Source organism: Peromyscus eremicus, chromosome 17 (assembly GCF_949786415.1).
Source record: "Peromyscus eremicus chromosome 17, PerEre_H2_v1, whole genome shotgun sequence".
Lineage (NCBI taxonomy): Eukaryota > Metazoa > Chordata > Mammalia > Rodentia > Cricetidae > Peromyscus > Peromyscus eremicus.
In genome coordinates, this window is record NC_081433.1 from 58,018,230 (window position 1) to 58,044,390 (window position 26,161).

Consider the following 26,161-nt stretch of genomic DNA (forward strand, 5'->3'; position numbering starts at 1 on the left):
CCAAGCCTTGGAAGGAATGGTATAAAGTCTTTAGGGTTGAGTTGTGTAGATTTCTTTTTAATGTTTGTTGTTGGTGCACTTGTGCATTTAAGTGCATACAGTGGTGAGTATATGGAGGTGAGGGGACAACCTGGAGGAGCTGGTTCTCTACTTTCACCATCTGGGTTCTGGAATCTTCAGGCTTGGCAGCAATTGCCTTTCCCCACAGATCCCAGCTGTGTTTTAGAATGTGCAGGCACACAGACCATTTTGTTTCGACAAATGTTAGCAGAATGTAAAGTGAAGGAGACTGCCACGAGCTCAGCAAGTAGCTTCTTTGCCTTACACTGTGACTTCACGGTACAAAGAAGATAATCTCCATACTTCAGGTGAAAGCACATGGCTTCTGTCACTCAGGATGTCCTGTCCTTTGTGATTCCTAATCCTGCCTAAACTGGGTTGAGCAGAGTGGGAAGGATGTTAATAGATGGTGAGAGAAAGGTTTCTACTGTCCTATTTAGGAAAACGTAAGGCCTGTTGGGACCAGGCTTCCTGTGGTACACACAAAGCCCAGCAGAAAATAGAAGAGTGAAAGGTAGACTGAATCCACGTGATAAAAACTGGAATTTGGTTGGTCAGAAATAGAAATAAGCAGCAGTATTAGGGAACCTGCTTAGCATTTAATTTCAGAAATACTGTGGCTGGTTTTACAGGAGGAAAGCAGGGTGGCAGGATGGCTCAGAGTAAAAGTGTTTTCTGTAAAAAAGTGTTTTCTGTAAAAGACTGACCACCTGAACTGGATTCCTGGATGCCACCGTGGAGGGTGAGAACCAACTCCCAAAAGATGTCCTTTCAGGGCTGGAGAAATGACTCAGCTCTTGAAGAGACCTGGGTTTGATTCCCAGCACCCACACTGGGCAGCTCACAACTATCTGTAACTCCAGTTTCAGGGGATCCAACAACCACTTCTGGCCTCAAAAGGGCACTTGTACTTATGTGGTACAGACACAGATAAGCAGGCATACACACATAGAATAGAAATAAAAGTTGTCCTCTGAGCCAGGTGGTGGTGGCACACGCCTTTAATCCCAGTACTTGGGAGGCAGAGGCAGGTAAATCTCTGAGTTCAAGGCTAGCCTGGTCTACAAAGTGTGTTCCAGGACAGCCAGGACTGTTAGACAAAGAAACTCTGTCTCAAAAAAAAAAAAAAAAAAAAAAAATGTTTTTAAAGGAGACTATCTGGACAGCAGTTGCTGTAAGGGGGAAGTGACCTTCCTGTTTGGCTGGGTGGTAGGGACATGGAGTAAGCCTGTCAGTCATTACAGTTTCGTTACCGCAATTGTTCTAACATGTTTTGCATGAAAATCTTACCTTCAAGGGGGTTAAGGAAGTGAAGAAAATGGGTTTGTTGGGTGTAGTGCTACAGGCTGGCCTAGGCTAGAGAGAACTGACTCCAAAAGAGTCAGGTGAGGTGGTGCACACCTTTAGTCCCAGCACTCAGGAGGTAGAGGCAGGCAGATCTCTGTGAGTTCCAGGCCAGCCTGGGATATTTGAGACCCTGTCTCAAGAGAGAGAAATGAAAGCTTTCAAAACATTAGCACAAAATGCAAACCATTTTCTTAACCAAATACAATCGAGAGCTTCCCTATTCAGTGTGGACCATGAGTTTAGTTGCTACAGAAGTCTTTAAATAGCATAACCCTCTCCTCTGAGTGCCACGCTATCGTCATAAAATCAAAGTCCTTACTTTACACAGGTCCTTTCTCCTTCCTCATCCCACTGGGTTGGAGTCTAAACTCAGGATGGTTTTAGTCACTTTTGTGCCTCAGCACTTAAATAAGTGTTCAGCTTTGCTTACCACCACAATGGGAGAATTGGAGCCAGTGAGGGTAATCTCCAGTGTGACTGTAATTGAAAAATTTCCCAGTATCTCTGGTGTTGACTTAGGATATAGTCAGGTTTGGCAAGTTTTGAGACTCTAAGAAGGCTAAAATAACAACAAAAAGGGCCCAGTGTTTGCTGACTTGTCCTAGCCTTGAGGAGTCCCCAGTCCTGTGAACTATGGAGAGAAGAGAGTGAGGTTAGAACCAGATTGTGTGGGATGGACCAAGGCAAGGATGGATATTAGGTAACCATTAAGAATGAGCATATCAGAGTGGATTCTAACGTGGACAAGGAGGGGTAAGATAATGTGACTATGGTAATGGAAATGGATTTGAACCTCTTTAAGAACCAGAATATGGGCTAGGGGGATGACTCAACCAGTAATGTGCTCGCTGAGTAAGCTTGAGAACCTGAGTTCAATCTTTAGCACTCATGTGAAGAAGCAGGCATGGAGGTCTGTACCTCTAAGCCTAGCACTGGGGAGGTGGAGACGGGAGGCTCTCTGGCCAGGAAGTTTAGCCAAATTGGCAAGCTTTAGGTTCAGTGAGACCCTGTCTCAAACCATATGGTGGAGAGTGATTAAGGAAGGCACACGACAAACAGCCATACACACTGATACACACAGCAGATATACACAAAGAATCAGGATGTGAGAGAGATTTTTAAAAGTTTCAAAAATTATTTCAGTTTCACCCACAAGGTAATTTAGAACAAGCTAGTCTGGATAATGACCAGAAAGCAATTAAACATGGGCAATGGATGAGTAATTTATTTTTTTAACACTATTTACTCACTTATTTATTTTGTGTGTGTATGGGTCTGTGCATGTGGTACATGCCATAGCATGTTTATAGAGGTCTGAAGACAGCTTGCAGAAATTGAGTCTCTTCTTCCACCACTTGGATGTTTACTAAAAATATAGACTGATGGTCATGGTGAGTATATGCAGACTTCTATCAGACTCTTCATAAACACTCTGAACAGAAGTAGAGATGTAAACAGAAATGACTGCCAAGACAGCACTATTTCAGACATAATCCCCTTATAGTTTGCTATTACTTACAATTCCCTCAGCACTCACAGAAGTAGACACCACAGGCCTAAGGATGGACTATAACCACAAGACATCTTTTTATCTTTTCTATATTTCAGCTATGAATGTCAGTTCCCACAGCCCAACTTGTTCTTAACAGGTAGAACTTTTATGTCCATTCAATCATTCTTACCCCTTTCTGGGCCAAGTCCTCTACACACAGGAGAAACTTTCACTAGGTTTTTCATGTCATGCATCCACACGTGACTCCCAATCTTATACTTTTAAGATATATGGAGTGACTTGCAGCAGAGCCACATGGATGAGGAAGTCTGAATGGAGAAGATGACATCCTCATGCATTTTCTGCTTCTAATCCTCCTGGTTCAGCTTCCAGAACATCAAGGCTTTACCTCCACAGCTTACAGGCACTGCACCCTTCTCTCCCTTCCACACTGGCCACCTTGAACCCCCACCACATAGGTCTTAAGAATCTAATTCAAGTTGTCACATTTGGTGGCAAGCACCATTTCCCACAAAACTATCTCACTGGCCCCTGGATGAGGAATTTAGAATTATCACCATGGAGATATTAGAAGCTACAGGAAAAATCATCCAGAAAATGACGGTCAGATGGAAAGAATCTTGCAGAACACCAATACTGAAATACAAACAGGAATCTACAGATTCTGCAGTGCTTAGTGAGGGGGAGGCGGAAATGACAAAAGAGAGAGGCAACTACCATGAACAGAGTACCAAGAAAAAAGAATGTGCAGAGGTAGTCAAGAGAAGTAGCTGCCGCAGAGGCTGAGGCCTAGAAAGTGGGCATCAGTTCCGATGGAAACTTCCCAAGCAGAGGTGGATGAAAACAATAAGCTGAATGAGAAGGAAGAAGAGGCAGACAGAGGCCAGCTTTCTATACGTCCTTAGGTGAATCACTGCCTTTCTAATGCTCCAGAGTAACTTAAAAGCAGACTACCTCTGAGGAACAGGAAACCATAGATCAAATTCTTGCCATGGTGATCTGACTCAGAAACCAATTTCTAACCTGGGAATGAGGGTCAGCATCAAAGCACTTGCCTGGAATGCACAAGGCCTCCTTGTTTTTTTTTTATAGGTGCGTCCCAGGGGCACCTACTCGGGTTTCCAGGCTCTTATATACCAGGACAAAGGATTGTACTGGGGACATAAAACTAGACAGTTTAGAAAGAAAGAAGAGAGTGCTTCTGAGAATGAGAATGGGCTTGTGAGCAGGGAACAGGCATCTCCTCAAAAGCACTGGCCTACAAGACTCATGATCAGCCTCTCCCTTATGTGTATATGGTAGCCCTTTTCTGCACAAGGTTGTTATAGACAGTCCAGGTAGAAAAGAGCTTCCAATCCTCTGCCAACTGGCTTTTTGTTATGTCCCATTGAGGTGTGTGTGCCCATGTGTATGTAAAGGTCAAAGGACAACCTCAGTTGTCTGTGCTTGACTTCTACCTTGAGACAGGGTGTTTTGTTTTGTTTTCTACACTGCTGACACACTTACCTTTGAGCTTCCAGAGGTTCTGTCTTCGATTTGACCTTATGAGTATTAGAACTACAGATGAAGCCGGTGGTGGTGGTGGTGGTGGTGGTGATGATGATGATGGTGCACACCTTTAATCCCAGCACTGGAGAGGCAGAGGCAGGCAGATCTCTGAGAGTTTGAGGCCAGCCTGGTCTACAGAGTGAGTTCCAGGACAGGTTTCAAAGCTACACAGAGAAACCCTGTCTTGAGAAACCAAAAAAAAAAAAAAAAAAAAAAAAAAAATTACAGATGAGTTCTACCACACTCAACTTTTTATGTAGGTTCTGGGGATTCAAACTCAGTCCTCATCTTACACTGTGAAAGGTTTTCGATTTGAGCTTCCGGGGGATACTGAGACAGATTATCCTTTCAGGAAAAATATTTATTAGGAGATTTATTAACACATAGACAGACAAGCAGTAGCAGGGCAGGAGTTCTAAGGGTTCAGATCCTATGGCCATAAGCAGGCAGGCAGCCAGACAGGATGGTAGGAACTCAGAATTCAGGTCACTGTGGCAGAGTAGGGTGGTCTTACAGGTTTTATAGGGAGTGGTTCCATGCCTTGTGGTTGAGTAGTCTACAGGAAGAGCTTGCAGTCAGGCTGTCTGATTCCCAGCTGGCATGATGCAGGGGAAGTGAGAAGGGGCCCATTTAATTAATGTTGTTCCTCTGAGGAGGCAACATCAGATAACTTGGTGTGTGTTAGCCTAGAGCCTACATGCATAATCAGTTATGCGGGTGAAGACAGGCTTGACCTAAGCTGGTCTGTGATCTAAGACTCAGCCAGTGTTTCTTCACCCACTGAGCCATCTCCTCAGCCCTCATATAATAATATACATGTACTCAGCATCTGTCTACCTGTGAAGAAGGCAAGAGCACAACTTGTAGAAGCTAGTTCTCTTCTTCCACCATGTTGTCAGGCTTGGCATCTTAACCACAGGGCCATCTTGTTGCCCCTAGTGTTAAATCTTGATGTTCCTCTCCACAGATTTTTATCTTTTGGGGAGAAGAGGGAGGGTGGCACAGGACCTATGTGTAGAGGTCAGAGGACAACTTGCACAAGTTGGTTCTCTCGTTCCACACCAGGAATCGAACTAAGATCCTCAGGATTGTTAACAAGTGCCTTTACTGGCTGAGCTACGTTGTCAGCTCCTCATCCGTTAAATCTTTTTTTTTGAGACAGGGTTTCTCTGTGTAGCTTTGAGCCTTTCTGGAACTCGCTCTGTAGACCAGGCTGGCCTCGAACTCACAGAGATCCGCCTGGCTCTGCCTCCCGAGTGCTGGGATTAAAGGCGTGCGCCACCAATGCCCGGCCTCATCCATTAATCTTAATGTGGCGCTTTTCTTTTTTCTTTTCTTTTTTTTTAATGGTCACTGCTCTCCCGTTATACCGCGTTCCATCTCAACAATTCTTTTCAAAGCACATGTAAAAAACCGAAGGGAAAAAGTGCCACTCTGAGGCCTGGGAAAGTCACTTCACCTATAGCGTCAGCGTACTTAGTATAAAATGAGCAAAGACTACTAACCTCATCGGCGGGTGTGGGGTGAAGGATCTTGCATTTTTTTTTTTTAAGATTTATTTATTTATTATATATACAGTGTAATGTCTGCATGTGTCCATGCAGGCCAGAAGAGGGCACCAGATCTCATTACAGATGGTTGTGAGCCACCATGTGGTTGCTGGGAATTGAACTCAGGACCTCTGGAAAAACAGCCAGTGCTCTTAACCTCTGAGCCATCTCTCCAGCCCCCGGATCTTGCATTTTTTATAAGCGTGTAGCGCAGCAGCAGGCACAGGACAAACGCGGCCACTGTCCCATCAACCCCCGCCCGCGCTGAGGCCTCTGGGATCGCCCGCAGGGTGCGCCACAGGGCCTCGCTCGTGGCGGACTCGCCCTAAGTGTGTCCAGTGGTGAGCGCCAAGGCTGGGGAGCGAGCCTGGAGCCCACCGTAACCAGCGCCACTTTGCCTCCGCGGAGATTAACACTGCCACCTACCTACTTCCCGCGCTTCGCCTCAGCGCCGACTGCGACTGCGCGGGCTGTGAAGGCGGGAAACCGGACGTCCTCCGCGCGCGTGCGCCCTCTGCTGGAGCCAACCGTCTTCCCAGCACGCACGCGCATTCTCACCAAGCCCGCCCCTCCCGCTCCCTCATCAGCTAGCGCGCGGAATTGTTGGGGTCCCTCCCGTCGGGGGCGGGGCGAGGCCACTGTAGGGGGGGTGAGAAGGCGGGGCCAGGGTGTAGCCACACCCACCGCTGGTCATTTGAAGCCCTTACCCTCGACTCTCCACCACTAGCCAATCACAAACCTTCCTATTCCAAGGGCCAGCCAATGAGCTGTGCGGTCCGGCTGCTTCCGGCTCTGCGCCGGATTCGCCTCTTTCCCTTGGGCTCCCTGCGACGGGCGGGGCTCGGGAGGGCGGGCGTCGGCTTTGGTGACGCGCGGCGGGCCGAGGGCCAATAAGGGGCGGGATCTGGGATGATAGACGGGTGTAGCGACCAGTGGCGAGGCGCTGGCCGTACTTCCCGTCGGGGAGAGAGTGTAATATGGCGAAGACCTACGATTACCTGTTCAAGCTGCTGCTGATCGGGGACTCGGGGGTGGGGAAGACCTGTGTCCTGTTCCGCTTCTCCGAGGACGCCTTCAACTCCACGTTCATCTCCACCATAGGTAGCGGGGCCTTGGGGCGGCCGGGGGCCCGGGCTGGGCGCGCCCCTGTGGGGCTGGGCTGAGGGATCGGCTCAGGATCCACCCGAGCCGAGGATCCGGGAGGGTCGCGGGGCCTGACGGAGAACCGCAGTGGCCTCCAGCTCCCCGAGGGGAGCCCCGGCTGTGGCGGGACGAGGTGCGGACGGGAACACGCAGGCTGCTGTCTGAGGGAGAGCCTACCCTGGGCTGGGGTCCTGGCGCCTGTCAACTCTCTGTGTCTTCGCAGCAGCCCCGCAGACTGTTCTTTGGGGGAGATCCCCGTCTTACAGAAGTAGAAACTGAGGCATGGAGGTGACACCTGACCTCGTGCATCGTTTCCTATGTGACAGGCTCGGCCTGTGCGGTATCAAACGCTGTAGTGTTCTCGTGTTGGGTGCTGTGTCGCTGGAGGAGGAATTTGAAACTGAGGGAGGGAGTGGCACGCACTGAAGGTCACAGTCTACAGGTGTCAGGGATGAGACTTGAACCCAGGTGTGTCCGACCCCAAAATTCAAGGCCCGGCTGTCCCAGAGAGGGGTCGGCTTATACCCTCACAGGGCCAGCACCATCAATCCGCTTTTAAGTCAGGACTCCAAACCAAAGTCCTCCTGCCTTCTGCCTGACGAGTGGTGATAGCACCTGTCATCCCGGTGGGGATATGAGAAAAAAAGTTCCAATGAGAAACTAAGATCAGCCATGGCCACATGCAGCCTTGGCTTCCCTGTCACAGGCTCCGGACACCACCTGTCACTTTCTGAACAGCTTTCCCCCAGGGCTGCCTCACGGTACAGCTGAATAGAATTGGCTTGTGATAGCCCAGGTTCTGACGTCAAAAATGGCTTAGACCTTGCTCCTTGCCATGAATAGTCATGGCCCGGATTGAGAAGGCTGGGCCTGGAAGTAGCTCCTTTCAGACAGAGTGATCTGCGTGCATGATCTGCGTGCTTCATGGCCCTGGAACAAGAGAATGGTTTATCCTAGACCTGGTTTATCCAAGCCAAGCTGTTGTTCAGTTGTTGCAGCCCTGGGTTCGATCCCCAGCACCTGGAAACCAGATGTGCTAGTGAACACCTGTAATGATAGCACTAGGGAGGTGGAGGCAAGGGGGGTCAGGAGTTCAAGGTCAGCCTTGGTTACATAGACTGTTTAAGGCCAGTCTGAGCTACATGAGACTCTGGCTCAGAAAGAAAGGGAAAACTTAGGGAATGATTTCTGTGTAATGTCAACTAAGCTGTATTGTCTCTCCTTCCTGGTGGGCACTCTAAAACAGTCACGTGTCAGGTGTCAAGTACAGAGAACTAGACAGAAAAATCCTACCTGGATTCCAGGTGCTGTTCATCCTTGAACAAGCTCTAACCCTCTCTGATCTGATTTGGTTTAGAGTAGATGTGGCACTGTCTGTCTTGGCTGGTGCCCTGGGTGGTCGAAGATTAGATCTATATGACAAGTGAAGAGGTCCATCTGGGGGAAAGAGAGGGTTTAGGCACCCCTGGGCACAGGTGCATCTGAAGCTTCTCCCCTCCTCCACCCAAACGTCCAGCCTTGGAGTCGCCCTTAGGTGAGGACCAAGCAGGAAATGACAGTAGCTGCCCACAGGCTCTGGCTTGCTTTCAGCACAGACCTCAGTTTCCCGGCCTCAGACACTTCCCAGTCACCACCAACATACTCATTCAGGGTGTTTTTTGTTTGCTTTATAGTGTGTGTGTGTGTGTGTGTGTGTGTGTGTGTGTGTGTGTGTGTGCAGGAAGTGGAGATTGTTCCTCAGCCACTCTGCACCTTGCTTCTTTTATTTATTTATTTATTTATTTATTTATTTATTTATTTATTTATTTTTATTGTACTGAGAGGGTACATGCATGCTGGTGCACATTGGGGGTCAGAGGACAACTTGTGGGAGCTTGTTCTTTCCTTCCATCATGTAGGTCCTGGGGACTGATCTCAGGTGGCCAGGCTTGTGGCCAAGTACCTTTACCCACCAAACCATCTTTGCTGGGTCTCTCATTGAACCTGGAGCTCACCAGGTGGCTAGGCTGGCTGGTCAGCTAGCCCTAGGACCCTTCTTTGTCTGTATTACCAGTGCTGGGACTGTAAGCTCATGCCACCATGCCATGGTATTTTCACATGGATCAAACGCAAGTCCTCGTGCTTGTGTGGTAAGTAAGCACTTGGTGGACTGAGCCCACGTCCCTAGCCTTTGTTTGTTTGTTTGTAACAAGCTGGCCTAGAACTTGCTGTGTAAACCATGCTGTCCTGGATCTCATGGAAATCTGCCTGCCCCTGTCTCCCCAATGCTGGAATTACAGATATGAGCCTCCCTGCTCCGCTGCTTTTGTTACATTTATTTAGTGTGTGCGCATATGCCAAAGTCAAGAGACAGCTTGTGGGAGTTAGTTTTTTTCTTCCACAAAGTGGGTCCCAGGACCCAGGTGTGTACCACCACCTCTGGTTTATGTGGTGCTAAGGGTGGAACTGAGATCTGTGTGCAGGCTAGGCAAGCCCTCTGCCAACTGAACCACAGCCCCAACCCCGCCCCCATATTTTAAAAAGGTTTTAGATAAGATTTATTAATTTGGTTGGTGTGTGTGTGTGTGTGTGTGTGTACATGTATGTGTAGACATGTGTATGCTGTGGCCAATGTGTGGAGGTCAAAGGACAAGTCATCAGGCTTGGTGGCAAGCGCCTTTACCCGCTGAGCCTTCTTGTAGGCCATTAATACGTATTTTACGTGTGTTTGTTCAGTTTTTTTACTGGAGATGGAGCCCATGGCCTCACACAGGTCCGCCACACATCTGACCACTGACCATCTCCATCTGGATGGTTTAAAACTCTTGGGCAAAACCAACTTAGTCCTTCAGAGTCCCTGGGAGACGGCCCGCCCCCCCTTTACAGTGAGGTGGGTGTAACTCAGTCAGATCACCCAGCGAGGTGGAAGTAACACTTGAACCAAGATTCCTCCCTCCCCAAATCAGCATCACATTCCCACAGACCTCTATCTTCTAGGAAAGTTAATCTGCTTGACCTTGAAGTTATGGCCTCATAAAGTTTACAGTTCCTAATTCAGTTCTTGTGTTAATAGAAACTAGGAGAGCTCTAGACTAAAGCAGGATTCATGGCCAGGGCTGGTTACACAGTGACCCTGGACTTTTGTGTGTCACTGGGCATGTGTGACACGTTGGGTAATGTCTCTGGGAGAGTCTGCCCCGGCCTCTTAGTCCTAAAATTATGCAGGAAGGTTCATCCTTACTGGCAGCCGGCTGTACTCTATGTGTTCCGTGTTTTTTCTGGAAGCCGTGCCCCTGTGGTAGATTGTTCTCCAGAGCCGAATGAATTATTTGTGGTGTGAACCTGGCCCTGCAGCCCCCTGAAATCAGTTCTCAAGCCAGGCTCAGAGCCCAGTCACTTTTTTGGGCTCATTCATTGTTTCAGCAGACACTGTAGCGGTGTTATCTGACCATCTTTCTGTTGTTTGAGATGAGGCCTCATGTAGCCCAGGCTGGCCTTGACGTCCCTATGTAGCTGAGGATAACCTTAAACTCCTAATCTCCATCTCCATCTTCTGAGTTCTGGGATTGCTGGGATACACCAGCATACCCAGTTTTTTTGCGCATGCTATGGCCAATGTGTGGAGGTCAAAGGACAACTCGTAGGAGTTGGTTCTCCTCCTTCACCATGTGGATTCTAGGGATTGAACTCAAGTCATGGGCTTGTTGGTAAGCATCTTTAACTACTGCCATTTGCCAGCCTGGACAGTGGGTAGTCTGTGTCTCCTCTAGACAGGACTGAAAATCTACAGAGGACCCAGGCATGGTGCTTGTAATCCCAGCACTAGGGAGGCTGAGGCAGGAGAATCACTGAGTTTCCAGGTCAGCTTGGGCTGCAGGGTCTGTGGTGCTGTCCTCTGAGTGTAAGAGCCACCTCCCCCTTCCTCCCTCCTCTCCCCCACCCTCCGTGTGTGTGTGTGTGTGTGTGTGTGTGTGTGTGTGTGTGTGTGTCTCTGAGACAGGGTCTCTCTATGTAGCCCTGGCTAGTCTCAGATTCACACCTTAGAGCCCTGATAGCGTGACTGTTGACCTTCACTGAAGGTGGGATAGGGAGGCTCAGCAGACCTTTGCCTACAACGTCTGCTGCGTGGAGTCTCAGTGAGTGCTAGAGTACGTAGTGTGTAAGGTAAGAGTGGACTCCATCCATGTAGCGATGGAGGTCTGTCATGCACCTCCTTACCCATGGTCCTGTAACCAAGTCCCCATGGTTCACCCAGCCAGGCTTGGGTGGAGTTTTTCCTTTGGTCTGTTTGTTAGACTTGAATACAGGCCTGTTCATATCACCAGGAAAGTTCATGAAACAGTGAGGTCCTGTCTAAAAAAAATGTAGGCCAATGAGATGGCTCATCAGGTAAAGGCCCTTGCAGCCAAGCCTGACAACCTGAGTTCAATTTCTGGGACCCACATGGTGGAAAGAGAGAGCTGTCTCCTGAAGTACATCCTCACCTCCCAAAACTATATATTAAAAAAAAAAAAAAGCCAGGGGCTGGAAAGATGGCTCAGAGTTTAAGAGCACTGCTTGTTCTTCCAAAGGTCCTGAGTTCAATTCCCAGCAACTACATGGTGGCTCATGACCATCTGTAATGAGATCTGGTGCCCTCTTCTGGCCTGCAGGGATATGTGCAGACAGAACACTGTAGACATAATAAATAAATAAATATTAAAAAAAAAAAAAAAAAAAAAAAGCCGGGCAGTGGTGGCGCATGCCTTTAATCCCAGCACTCGGGAGGCAGAGGCAGGCGGATCTCTGTGAGTTCAAGGCCAGCCTGGGCTACAGAGTGAGTTCCAGGAAAGGCGCAAAACTACACAGAGAAACCCTGTCTCAAAAAAATCTATGGAATATATTCAGAGTTCCTATGTAGGCAACATGTCATAGTATGAAAATAATTTGAATATCATCAGGCTTTGGTGTAGGTAGAGGGTCCTCAGCCATCTCTCTTGCATGCCATGGGATTAGTGTCTAGTGTTGGAGTGGTAATGGTGGAGGAAGGCCCCCACAAAGCCATTTTGAACAACTTGAGCAGGAGAGGGGCACCAGGTGACTGTGGAAGCAAAGAACATTCCAGAAGAGAGAAGCACAAGTGTGAAAGCCCCTAGGATACTTAAGATGTGTAGGGTGCTGCCAGGGGACAGCATGGCTGCACAGAGGGCCGGTGTATAGTCACTGTTCTATTGCTGGGAGGATACACCATGGCCACAACAACTCTTCTAAAGGAAAGCGTTTAACTGGGGCTTGCTTACAGTTTTAGAGGTTAGTCCATTATCATCATGGCGGGAAGTATGGCAGCATGCGTGGCACTGGAGCAGTAGCTGAGAGCAACACCCTGATCTACAGGCCAAGAGAGAGATAGGCTGGGCTTTTAAAACCTCAAAGCCAACCCCTAGTGACACACCTCCTCCTAATCCTTCTAATCCATTCAAACAGTTTCACTCTGTGAATGACCAAGCATTCAAATACATGAGCCTATGGGGGCCAGTGATGTGTGGGTTCCAGAAATCAAACCCAGTCGTGAGGCTTGGCAGCAAGTCTGTTTATCTGCTAAGCCATCTTGCCAGCCCTTAAATTTAAATTAAAAAAAAAAAACAATAACTTTATCATAACTGACATCTCATTGATCCACCCATTTAAAGCATACAGCTCAGCACCTTTTGGTATGCTTTGAGTTGCACATCCATCACCATAATAAATTTTAGAATGTCTCCTTATGCCAAAAAGAAACACCAGCACTCTCATGCCCCTCAGCCCTTTATCTTGCCCACACCCTAGCCTGGCAGCCTCAGGCACAGTCCTCGCCTCTGGATTTGCCTGCTCTGGCAGCCTAGTCGCTCCATGTACGGCCTTCCTATCTGGCTTCTCTCACTCAGCATTGTGTCTTTGAGGCTTCTCTACAGTGTATCTATCATATGAGTCCTTCCTTCAGTTCAGTGACAGCACAATATCCCATAGAGACGGTCTGTGGCTGGGCCCTGGAAGCTCTGGGGCCAAGGCCAGCTTCAGGACATACTTACAGTTAGGGTTGATTTGGGTTTTGGTTGATCTTGAGACCTGATATAACATAGGCTGGCCTCAAACTCACTATTTAGGCAAAGGTAACCATGAACTCGTGATCCTCCTGCCTCCACCTCCTAGGTGTTGGTGTATCTGGCACGATCCACCACATTGCCTTCTGCCTTGCAGCTCTGGATGGAACTCCAGGCCTTGTGCATGCTATGCAAGTGTTCTACCCTGAGCTACATCTGAAGCCCAAGGCTTGTATTTTTGAAGGCTGGAGTGGGCAGAGATGTAACAGTGGGCACCAAAGAGCTTCCAAGTCACTCTCAGCAGAGGGGAGTACAGAGGCAGAGAGCTGGCACCATCAGGAAGGGGCCTTAGGAGGTGACATTGGGGCAGGTAGCTAGTAGTCCATCTGTACAGAAGCAGCCTGTATATACCAGGTTAGGTGACACATGTCTGTAATCCCAACACTTAGGAAGTGGAGGCAGAAAGATCAGGAGGTTAAGGCTAGCTATATCGTGAATTTGAGGCCAACCTGGGCTACGTGAGATCCTGTCTCAAAAAATATAAGTAAGTAAGTAAGTGTACCTGTGCAGTGGCTAGGGAGAGAGGATGTAGCCTGTTTGCAGTGCAGTGCATTGTGGGTGGCAGATCAGCTGCTGGATGCTCTGTGCAGGACCTAGTCTGTAGGCTTTAGGATGCCCACTGTGAGGCTAGGCAAGGGTGGTGGGAGGGCGGGGCCAGCGTGAGATGCCCTCCATCCCCCTCCAGTGGTCTTGCCCACCTCCCACCACCTGTCAGCTTCCTTCCAGCTCCCTTAGCCCCTACAGTCTCAGGCTCTGCTTCTAGCAGGGGAGGATACTTCCCAAAGCTTCCAGTCTTATTGGGGTACAGAGAACCCTGAGGACCCAGCACCCAGCTGCTGCTCCATGAGCCACAGCCCCAGTCACCAGCCTAGGCTGGCAGCTCAGGAAGTGACCTGACCTTAATAACACCTTTTCTTCTTCCTTTTCTTTCAGGAATTGATTTTAAAATTAGGACCATAGAGCTTGATGGCAAGAGGATTAAACTGCAGATATGGTGAGTTCTGTTGCCTTGTGCAGCCCGAGCAGAACCATTGGTGCCCCCTCCCCACATACAGGTTTTCTTTTCTTTTTTTTTTTTTTTTTTTTTGAGACAGTCTCTCTGTGCAGCCCTGGCTGTCCTGGAACTCACTATGTATGTAGACCAGGCTGGCCTCAAACTCAGAGAGATCTGCTTGCCTCTGCCTCTCAAGTGCTGGCATTAAAGGGGTGTACACCACATCTAGCTCCAAAGATGACTTTGAATTCCTGATCCTCCTGCCTCCCCTTCCTGACTGCTGAGATGACAGGTGTGTGTCACAGCTCTTCGTTTTCACACTGATGGGGATGAACCCAGAACCCTGTACATGCTAGGCAAATACTCTACCAAATGAGCAAAATTCCTTGGTACCAGGCCCTGGCACACAGTCCTTTTCCTCAGAAGGTTCTAGAATTTCATACCCAGCTCAGGCAGCCATGCTCTGCTGGCCACTGGAGCCTAACGGTTGTGTTAAGGGACATAACATGTGGGGGAAGAATTACCTGTCCAGTGAGTTCAGTATCCCAGGGTGCACAGGGTTATGTTGAACCTGGAGGGAGCCCTCCATGCCAGGAGGTAGGTAGCAAAGACAGCAGAGACAGGGAAACTACTTTTAGAAGCTTTCAAATGTGGGAATAGAGGGGATCCTGAAGGCCCAATGCTCAACAGGTAGGCCATAAGCCATGGCTCTTGTCACCATGCCAGTCTGGTGGCTCTGGCTGCCCAAGGATCTTGGGGAGTAGGCAGAGGTAGCACAAGACACCTGGGCTACAACTTCCTCTTTCTCTTTTGTGGTGACAGAGTCCCACTGTGCAGCCCAAGCTGGCCTGGAACTTGAGTCTTTAGCCTTGGGCTCCCAGGTCCTGGGATGACAAGTGTGTGCCACCGCACCCAGCTGAGAGTTCCCTTCTGAGCCCACAGCCTCACCCCAAATTTTAAAGGCCTCATACCACTTCCTGTTTTCTCCCCTGAGGAAAGAGCCCAGGCCTCACTTCCTGGTGTGTGGACCTGAAACCCACAAACAACTCTGAAGCTAAGGCCAGGCCCGAAGGCCATGAGTGTTCACACTCCTCAGCCCTGAGAGAGGCTTCCCCACCAGAGTCAGTTAGGGAAGTGTGAGCATCTAGGTCCCCATCACTGGTGTGGACCTGGGGGTAGTCCAGCATCCTGGGAGGCTAACTCCAGCCAGCCTTGGGCAAACAGACCCAAGTCACTTCAAAGAGCATGCTCCAGTGGGACATGTGGCATACATCTGTCATCCCAACCCTCATGGGACAACGCAAGGGTCACAGCAAGTTCTAGGCCAATTTGGACTGCACAGTGAGAAGCTGTGTCAGAACCAAACAGAAGGGTGTGGTCACACACCAGCCAGGCATCCCTGGATGGGAACAGAGAGCCTAGGTGCCCCTCCCCCAGGACGCGGTCAGTTCTCTTTAATCTCGGCATGAGCCCTTACCTGGCTTGCCAGTATCTCTGGGGGAGCCTCCTGGGTGCCCTTGTCCCTAGCCAGCCGTCAGTCCTAGCCACATGGTAAGTGGAGCCATAGAAGTTCTCCACTTCCAACAGGGTGGCCATGAGGGAGCCTTTGTGCCCCAGTCCAAAGTGACACAGTCCCAGCAAGCCAGGCCACGTGCCATGGCTCCTCCCTTCCCACCTTGCCCCTCAGCATTCTCAGCCAAGGGAGAGTCACTGGAAGGCTGGCCTGGGCTGCAGTTAACATTTGTCACCATGTATGTCCCTGCAGGTGCCATCAGCAGGTCATCTCAGAACTAAAAATAACATTAAAACGAGAGCTTCCGGGCTCAGGGACAGAGCACTGGCCTTAGCACACATAGGGCACTGACTTCATCCCCTGTGCCACAGTAAAATAAGATTCAAAGCCAAGGGGCCAGCGAGAGGGCTCAGCAGGTAAAGGTGCTTTTTGCCTGAGTTCAATCCCCAGGACCCACACTGTAGAAGGAGAGAACCAACTCCTACAAGTTACTCCATATATGTACTGTGGCACTCACAATCAGATAAGAAGACGTTAAAGGCAAGAGGTAGAACTTGGACTCAGCACTAGACCTTTTGTGTGATTCAGATATCCAGAGCCCTCGGGAGGAACCATGGACTCGGACAAAAAGGCATGTCCCTGACTAGATCACGTTTCCTCCCAGTCGTAGAGACTGAAGACCTTATGTGTATTAGGCAAACACTGTACCACCAGGCACACCCTGTCCCCTTTTTTTCTGTGACAGTGTCTCACTGTATCCCAGGCTGGCCTGGAACTCAAAATCCTGCCTAAGCCTCCCCAGTGCCAGCTGGGATCACTTACCTCATGTGCCAGTACTGGTCCAGGCATGGTCACACCAACTCAGGCGCCCTCTCTGGACACCACCTCCCTCATGAAGACGGTCACAGAGTGTGGGAACAATGGTGACTGCTTCCTAAGCAGAGAGACGAGGGAAAGATCCAGCAAGCCACAGATGTCACTAATATCCTCCATCCTTCTTCCTAGGGACACAGCTGGCCAGGAGCGGTTTCGGACGATCACAACAGCCTACTACAGGGGTGCCATGGTACTGACTGGGTTGTTGTCCCTGTTGCTTTACAAGTGGAAACAAGTGTCAGTGGTGGCAGTACGAAGGCCGGTGTGATTGGCTTTTGCTGTGTTTCATCTTGTTGAAACCATCCCAAATGTAGCCTGGGCTGGCCTGGGACTCAAAACTCCTGCCTTAACTTCCCAAGTGCTGGGATGGCTGGTGTATACCATTGCACCCAGCTTATTGTATGTGTTCTAAAAATGTGTGTGTGTGTGTGTGTGTGTGTGTGTGTGTGTGTGTGTGTGTGTGTTCATGTGGGTACACGTGCATATGTGTACATGAGTGTGGAGGCCAGAGATCAGGTTATCCTCCAGCATTGTTCCTTGAGTGCCTCTGGCTTGGAACTTGCAGGGGCGATGAACCCCAGGATCAGCCTGTCTCCACCTCCCCAATGCAGTGCAAGGCAGCACCATGTGGGTTTAGGGATCAAACTCAGGCTTATGTGGTGAGTACTTTACGGACTTGAACTATTGCCTCAGCCCCCTTTTTGATTTGGTTTTCAGACAAGCCTTTCTGTGCAGCCTGTGTAGCCCAGGCTGGCCAGGAACTCACAGTTCTCCTGCCTTAGCCTCCCTAGGCTGGGATATCACCGGTGTATGCCGCCACACCTGGCCAAGCCTTATGTCTTATGGAGCCTGTGTTCCAACTCCTCGGGCAACTCAAGACCCAAACTGGCTTTAAAGAGGTCAGCGTGTCCTGACCAGCTCCCTGCAATGTCATCTCCGTCATCTCCGTGTACATCGCACACTCCCAGGCCTCAGACCCAGGGCAGGGTTTAAATGGCGGGAATATCCTTTGTTGAAGAAAGGGGCTCCAGGAAGCGCATCCTTCAGGGGAGGACAAACCCGGGCCAGCCTCTCAATACTGAGAAGGGCCACATCAGTGTCTCCAGAATTCCATAGAAAACCTTGAAGGCTGGATTTACTTGGATTATCGTTGTTCCATCTTGCACCTGGGCCTGCAGCCAGATGACATGTCAGCAAATTCACCCCCATATACTTCCCCCATGGAGACGAGGGAGGCAGCAAGAGGGTTCTGCTTGTGTGAGACTATGCAAAACTGGGCCTCGAGAGACAAAGGGGGCAGGAGCAGCCCCAGTCCCGCCCAGAACTCTGTGTCACACTCCGAGCTCTGTCACCTCTGAGAAAGTGGAATATGCCCCCGGGCTGCTGTGAAAACAAATGGCCTTCTGCCCAGAGTCCCATTCTCCCTGTCACCTGTGCCTTCTGTAGCCCAGCCTGTCATTGAGGGCCATAGGCCCCAGTTCCTCCCAACAGGCTGTCCACACTGTGAGGACAGTGTGTGTCTAAGTCCTTGTGCAGGCCTGATGCCTGAGAAATCATGGGGACACCTGAGGAGCCTGGGAGCAAAAGACATGAATGGCGACATTAAATTAAGTATTTAGAGTGTTCAGGAAGTGCAGCCAACATTGGAAACTCAATCCTGTGGCCTGCAACCTTAGAGCTCTTGTTAAAATTAATCCTGTTTTGCTCCTTGAGGGTACTGGGGTCTGGGGGTACTTCTGCCCTCTGGACCTCTCTGGGCTAAGATAGTCACCCTGAGCCCCTCCCTGCCCCATCCCCACATCCTGTCCCAGATAGCACCCTCGGTCTTAGCCTGGTATCTCCTTGGATCATGGTGGTACCCTGAGTACAGGTGTGGACATGAGCCCTGCTGTGCAGCCAGGACCCCGAGACTTGACAGACCAGCACCAAGATGGTGGCAGTGTCTTTCAGTGTTCTTTCATTGAAGCACATTCTTGCTGTTTAGCTTAGGCTCGCCTAGAACTTCTGATCCTTTCTCAGCCTCCTGAGTACTGGGATGACAGGCCTGTGCTACCGTTCTGGTTCACAAAGTGTCATCATGGAACCCAGGGCCTCAGGCATTCTAGGTAATTCCATGTTTTGAGACAGGGTGTCACTGTGCAGCCTGGCTGATCTGGAACTCACTATGTAGACTAGCTTGGTTTTGAACTCACAGGTGTCTTATCTACCTGATACTCCCTGCGCCTGAGTATTGGGGTGAAAGGCATGTACCACCATGCCTGAGGCAGTTTTTCTCTTGGCACTGTCTCTGTACCTCAGACTGGTAAGCCTTTGCTTCAGCTTCCTGGGTGCTGGAATTACAGGCAATGACAGCAGCTTGTCCAGACGCTCGTGTTACTTTGTTTATTCTTGTTTCCCTGCTGGGAATGGAACCCAGGCCCTCACACATGCCTGCCACTGTGCTGTGCTCCTGTTGATCACTCCTCTTCCTTGGCCTTAGAGATGGGATGCTGCAGTCTACACAGGACTGTACCCAGTAGCCAATGCCTGAGGGAGAGAAGCAAGCAGGGCCTGGGCTGGAGCCAACTATGGGCCTTGAAGCCCAGAGTGGGGGGGGGGGGGTGAGAGAAGGAGAGGGAGGGAGAGGATCCTACTATGTAGCCCAGACTGGTCTTAAACTTACAGGAGTTCTCTTGCCTCAGCCTCCTGAGTGTTAGGAATTCAGGCATGAACCAGCACGCAGGTAGGTGTCCTGGACTTCAGTCTTAATCAAAAAGATCTCATCTCCTTATGCCTCAGTTTCTCCTCCACAGGAGCAGTGAGGCAGTATGCTCAGGCTGGCTGAGGCCGCTTTCTGGATCTCTTGGGATCTGTGGACCTTGTCAGGTGTCCCCTCACGTTCATTAGGGAACTGAGTAGACCACTTATCCTGGGGTGCTGACCCCTCCAAGGACACGGCCTGAGTGCACATCCCAGCCTCGTTCCTGCCTGCCGTAAGCCTGGCACATAGTGGGTATGATGCCAGGTATCCTAAAGAGGCACTGGCTGAATCTGGAGGCCTTTGGGGAGTCCAGGCGCACATTTCTGCTGGTATAGGGAGCCAGCAAGGCTCGGAACAGAGGGTGTGGCAAGGTCTAGCTCGGGAGTCAGAAAGGTCACCGTGGAGGTGGGGAAGCTGACAGGCTGGGCAGAGACAGTGGTCATCTCTGGCAGTGGCCATGCCCACTCCTGATGGGTACACTGCCTGCCCCGTGGGGCCCTTCAAAGCCCATGTCTTTCCCCACCCAGGGTATCATGCTGGTCTACGACATCACCAATGAGAAGTCCTTCGACAACATCCGGAATTGGATTCGGAACATTGAAGAGGTGAGGGCACCTTTTTGCTTCCTCTCCTGAGGCTGTACCCCAGAGCCAGGAACATGAGGGACAGGCAGAGAGTGGGGACCAAGATGCCAGCCATCTGCCCAAAATCAAGATTGGCCCAGGACCCACAAAGTAGTGTTTGGCTGATCTTGCAAAATCGTTTCTGCTTTTGACTCTTTATAGAGAGAGAAAGTTCTAGAGCAGCTGAGACTTGTATTTGGACCACATGTTACAAACATTTTGAGCTGTAGCCGCAACAGAACATGAGCTTGTCCAAGCCCATGTTCAGGTCATCAGCTAGTCAGAGAAAGAGATCCTGAACTGTGAAGGGTCAAGGAGGCAAGCAGCCCAACCTCCCCTCCCAAAGCTAACTTTGTCCTCTGACCAGTTAGTTGCCCAGGTGCTGCCACACCCCATACCCTTCCTGGCCAGCTCCACCTGATGACTAAGCAGGTGGGGCATTGGGTCTAGGATGTCAAGAACTTTACCATCTATAAAGCCGCAAAGGAGCACATGTCACTGTGGACCCAGGACTGGTGGACACCCAGGCCAGGCCGAGAGGCAGGCCCTCTGTTTATGAGCAATTGCTTTGGGCTTGTGTAGGTGCCAAGGCCTTGCCCTGGCTATAGAAGCCATCTTGGTCAAAAGAAGAGTCCTGAAATTGGCTTGGAGCCCCTGTGTGGTCCTCTGGTGGACAGGAGATGTGGCAGCGTGGAGAGGTGTTTCCCTCACAGCAGAGCTGCTTTTGGATGTCTCTTCTGCAGGGGAGCCATTTCTAGGAGAGAAGTCAGAGCTGGGCCAAGCCTGGGTGCTCATCAGGAACTTAGTTAGAAGTTGTGGCTGTTCTAGGCACAGCCTTGTTTCTAAAACCTAGAGAGGAGAGAGTAAAAAGGTCTAAGTAGGCATTGGGGCTTCAGCTGGCAAGCTACCCAATGGGTGAAGGCACTTGCCAGCAAGCCTGACATCCTGAGTTTTAGTCCCAGAACCCATATGGTGGAAGGAGACAACTGACTCCAAGTAGTCCTCCACATGGTGTGCTGCATGTGCTGCTGCATGGCGTGTGCATGCAGGTGCACACGCACAAACTAACGCAGAAGAGCAGGGATGGCGTGGGTAAGGTCTCTCAGGGTCCATTCTGGGAGCCCTGGCCTGGAGTATGATGACTATGGTCCATACAAGTTTTTTAATAGTCAAGAAGGGTTTGACAACTGGGGACATGGGCCGTCCGCCCCTGAGTAGTATCCCGTCCCGTGTCGTCCCCCCTTTGATCCTGATCACCCTGTTCTCCTCAGCATGCCTCTGCAGATGTGGAGAAGATGATCCTGGGGAATAAGTGTGACGTGAATGACAAGAGACAGGTGTCCAAGGAGCGGGGAGAAAAGGTGGGTGCCAGAGTCAGTCCCACCCCAGGGGGATCCACGTGCCTCTTCATGTCTTTTGAGCAGAGGATGACATGCCATCCTGGCTTGCTTGGGATGGAGGAGAGAGCCTTGTGAGGTGGTAATCCCAGGCAGGGCTGGAGGACAGAGGCTGCTCATGGCTAGCAATGAGAACTTGGCAGTGAACTTCAATCATGTCACCAGAACCCACCAAGGCCAGGCAGGAACAGCTGGTGCAGGCTACCTCTACCTTCCTCTCCTTAGCTCCCTCCCCACTTGGTACAGTTCCATCACACAATGAAGGTGACACCCTTAGCCTGTCCTGGCCTATCACTACTTGAGCTTTGTGCCAACCCCACCCCAGCATCCATTCCTTAGGGAACACTGGGAGTTCACTGTGTTCATGTGTCCCCTTTTACAGCTGGCACTCGACTATGGGATCAAGTTCATGGAGACCAGTGCAAAGGCCAACATCAATGTGGAGAATGTGAGTCCCAGGCTCCAGGGAGACACAGACTTGTGGGATCAATGTTCAGGGGCTCTGGGGGCCTTTCTTTGGGAGATTCAGCTTGGAAGATCCAGTGGGGCTGGCCTCTGGCGAGGGGCCCCAGTCCAGTGCTGCTGATGGGGCCTCTGCAGTGCCCTCTGTTGGGCACTCAGGACACATGTCACTGGCTCTCAGCAGATGACCGGAACTGCAGCTCATATTCCAGCCGACCCAGTACATAGGCCCAGCTGCGTTCATCTCAGCCACACTGCTAATTCACAGCCCCAGTAGGCAGCCAGGTCCCAGAGCTGTGCCCTGATCCTCATGCCGTCTCCAAGGCAGTGCCAGCTTGGCCCCTGCCCCTCAACCTCTCCCACATAGCCTAATGACACTCAAAAACAGACCTGCAGAGCTACCTGTAATCAGCTCTCAGGAGGCTGAGACAGGAGGATTGCTGGGGCCAGCCTGGGCTACACAGCAAGACCATATCAGGAAACAAACAAAAAACTAAATCTACATTACCCCACAAGGTACCCAAAGGGTGGGGCCCACCCTCCCCAGCCTTTGCTGCCTTCCCTTCCCTTTTCATGGCATCAGATTCTCCTTTTCCTGGCCAGGCCCACCACCCAAAGGCAACACCTCCACGCCCTCTTCCCTGGCACCACTTCCCAAGTCAGCGACCCTGCACAGAGATAGGAAATCCAGTCTGCCTCTGCATGTTCTCTCCATGAGGCAGTGGGCAAGCAGACTGGCATTTGTAGGTGTTTTTCAAGAGAGAGGAGGGGCCAGGCTTGCTGGTGACACCTGTGTATCACTCAGGTGACTCAGGTGACATCTGTCAACCTGGTACTTTGGAAGTAGAGGCGGGAGAAACGAGTTTGAGGCCAACCTAGGCTAGGAGAGAACTTCTCTAAAATAAAAGGGTAGGGGATTAGCGTGGGCAGACACAGCCAGGGATAGCTACTCCAGGTCCTCCAGACCCTTCAGAACCAGTTAACTACTCGGGACCTTTGACTACTCTGTGTCAAGGACCAACTGAGTATAATGCCCACTCACACTCACAGGATTGTTGGTCTAGGGGAGGTGGCCACACAGCAGGCCTCTGTCCCCAAGGTGCTTACAGAGGGTGACAGATGGGGGCCTAATTGGGAACAGGAGAAAGTGCTAGCTGGAACCTCTCCCTCACCTCCAGCCAACCACATTCCACCACTAGAGGGCTCTGACGGCCTGCTCTTTCCACAGGCATTTTTCACTCTCGCCAGGGATATCAAAGCAAAAATGGACAAAAAATTGGTGAGTCCGGGTGCTTCCTAGGTCTCCACCTGGGGTTCTGTAGGATGCAGTCATCCTTGACCGGGGCAGTACATTACTGCCCAGGTCTACCATCCTCCCGTGTGGGGTGTGTGTGTGTGTGTGTGGTTATCAAGTATCGTCTTCCTTCGATTCCGACCTTAGATTTTGAGACAGGGTCTCACTGAACGTTGAGCCGTCTGGTTAGATTGGGATTCTAGACGGCCTCAGGACCCTCCTGTCTCCCCAGCCCTGACACTGGGATTATAAGCACACCACCCTGACTTGTTTTGTTGTTGTTTCATGATTTGATTTTACTGTTTTTGTATGTGTTTGGTGTTCTGCCTGCCTGAACATCCACACACCACGTGCATGCTTAGTGCCCTCGGAGACCAGAAGAGGGCATGAGCTCTCCTGGATCTGAAGTTGCAGGCAGCTGTAAGCTGTACAATGGGTGCTGGGAATCAAACCCAGGTCCTCTGCAAAAGCAGCCGGTGGTCTTACCTGATGAGCTGTCTCTCCGGCCTCCACTCCTGGCTTTTTATGTGGGGCTAGAGGTCAAACTCTTGCTGAGCAAAGAGAGCAAGGCTCTCCTGCCTGAGCTGAGTATGTCACTGAACCCTGGGACATGGGGGACACGATGATGTGACCCTGCTTCCTGAGCCTCAGTTCCAGCACCTGCCCTTCCCCAGACCCACCGGTGTGGTTAGAGAGCAGAGAGTGCTTGGCCTGAGGCACTTTAAAGTCTGATCACCTGACAGCCCATGTGAAGTACATCCCGCCCTGCAAGTCTCCTACAGCGTTCATCCTGGGCTGTGAGGGGCCCCTGAGGCTCACGGTGTCTCCGCGGCATGTCCGCGATGCTGACCTCTAAACAGCAGCAATCCCTGTAAACCAGGGTACCGGACAGGTGCAGCATACAGCTCTGTGGCTTGGTTTGCCTGCTCTTTGTATGTTTCGTACGTTTGTTTTTACTTCAACATAGCGTGGTCAGAATTGGAGTCCTGGGTGGGCAGATAACTCAGTGTATAAAGATACCCAGAACCCACACTGTGGAAAGAAAGAACTGACTCCTACAGGTTGTTCTCCTACCTGCACGTGCACATTTGTGTGTGTAAGAGCACACATGCATGCACAAATAAATAAATGTATTTTTTAAGAGCTTTCTTTATAAGAGAAAGATTAGAGTTTAGGTCCTATGTCTCTGGCAGCCCATGGACCTGGGCACCACTGGGGCACAGGGGGCAGAAAACTCTGAGCCCATACCTCCCAGGCCCTAAGGGACACTGTTTCCCTGCCCCTCAGTCGCCTCCATGATAGACAGAGGGATGGTTAGCATAGATAGATGGGTAGACAGATGGAAGGGGGCAGGGATGAAGGAAGGGCAGAGGAGAGAACAAGATGGTTTGTACGGCTGGGGGATGTGGCTCAGTGATGAGCCACTTGGAAGGACCAGTATCCAATAGGTCCTCAGTTCAATACCCGGAGGGAACCAGGAACAAAAAAGTGTGGAGAGAGGTGTGTGGGTGTTTGCGGGGAGGGGGAAGAAAGGGTGAAGGCCTGGGGATCCTGGAAAGCAGATGAAGACGGGTCTTGAGTTTATGGAAGGTGAATGAACTGTCAGGAGACAGTGGGATGGTTGGAAGAGGGTGGGTGACTGCCAGGGTTTGCGTGGCCGACAGTCCACAGTAAGTAACAAGGCACACTTGTGACTTCAGGAAGGGAACAGCCCGCAGGGAAGCAACCACGGGGTCAAGATCACAGTGGAGCAGCAGAAGAGGACCAGCTTCTTCCGGTGCAGCCTCCTGTGAGGACAAGGTCGCTGCCGCCGCCGCCCATTCTGAGCCTGGCTCAGCCCCGCTGACTGTGCCTGTCCCGGGCGAGCCCCCACCTCCCTCCGCTGCTCGGATATGGCCGCCCGGACACAATTGAGAAAATGATTATTTTAGTAACCGTCTGATCTTTTCCACCTTCAGAGATGGAACGAGTTAGAATTTTGCTGTTTTTCCTGTGTCGTCCGCCAGTCAGGCCTATCCATCCCTTGTGTATTGCCACAGATGGAGAGAGGTTGGGTGGGGGCGTGGCAGCCACCATCTCCAGCCTCTGTCCCTGTCCCTCCACCACAGAAGTGAGGCCAGCGGTGGTGCCTAGCCTGCCTGGCCCTGTACCCTGAGCACCGCCACAAGGGCCACTGTAGGCCAAGCCTGACACCTGCCTTCACCTGTTCTCAGTTTTGGACAAGTGACAAAGAACCATGTCCCTGTCTTCTTACGTGTCAAACCAAAGGGAAGCACAAACTAAGGAAAATCCATGCAGAGGATTTTGGAAGAAGTGGACGGCTCTCGTGGCCACAGCAGGATGGGAGTCTGTGGTCCAGCACTGAGGGGACACTGTACCCACAGCAGGTGACCCCAGCATCACCACCACTCACCCACAACCACTGTCACTGGGCCACCTGCCTCAATGGCACCAAAACCGCCTCCCTGCTCTTCTCATCCTCTGGCTGGCTCCAATGGGACGTTCCTTTTCTAGCTGAGATGATTTTTTATTTTTCCAGATTCCTAACACCATGAAATGATTCCGCCTTTGATTTTCTAGCAGCATACCCAGGCGATCAGGAACCAGCGTGACTGCCCTGGCCCCACAGGGCACCTGGTCCCTGAGACCCAGACAGGCATTCCATGGCACAGTGCCACCCTGCAGTCTGGTGGGTTGTCGCTGTCTTTACCCAGTTGTGTTTTGACAGCTCTGTCCTCCCAGAGAGACTGGTTGGGACCAGATGTCCTGGCGGGAGGGGTGTTGCCTGGGAGCCCCTTCCTTTCACTCTAACCCTGCCCCAAGCGCTGTCAGTCCAAGCTGTCAGCACCAGAATCTCCCTTTTTTTGGAATTAAAACCAGCGTACCAGCAGTAGTCGCCCTCCCTGGAGTCTCTTACGTTTCCTGTTTACACTGACCGTGCACTCGAAAACAGATTAAAGTGCGTTTGAAAAGAACCAGTTCTGCCCACCCAGTACCCACCAG

The 26,161-nt window shown here is 50.9% G+C and overlaps 1 protein-coding gene across 1 annotated transcript; it reads left to right on the plus strand.

The window, feature by feature from the left end:
* Positions 1-6,919: 6,919 nt before the first annotated feature.
* On the plus strand, positions 6,920-26,048 carry Rab8a (RAB8A, member RAS oncogene family). The gene is made up of 8 exons (XM_059244618.1): positions 6,920-7,119; positions 14,193-14,253; positions 16,772-16,832; positions 19,910-19,987; positions 21,277-21,366; positions 21,785-21,850; positions 23,093-23,143; positions 24,859-26,048. The coding sequence occupies exons 1-8, from the start codon at positions 6,996-6,998 to the stop codon at positions 24,949-24,951; spliced, it is 624 nt and encodes a 207-aa protein (XP_059100601.1). The 5' UTR covers positions 6,920-6,995; the 3' UTR covers positions 24,952-26,048.
* Positions 26,049-26,161: the final 113 nt, after the last annotated feature.

Excerpts from the sequence above, each read along its gene's own strand:
- Rab8a (XM_059244618.1), top strand. The coding sequence starts at position 6,996 with ATGGCGAAGACCTACGATTACCTGTTCAAGCTGCTGCTGATCGGGGAC. Across the intron at positions 7,120-14,192 it reads CACGTTCATCTCCACCATAG|GAATTGATTTTAAAATTAGG; the intron begins GTAGCGGGGCCT and ends CTTTTCTTTCAG. Across the intron at positions 14,254-16,771 it reads AGGATTAAACTGCAGATATG|GGACACAGCTGGCCAGGAGC; the intron begins GTGAGTTCTGTT and ends CCTTCTTCCTAG.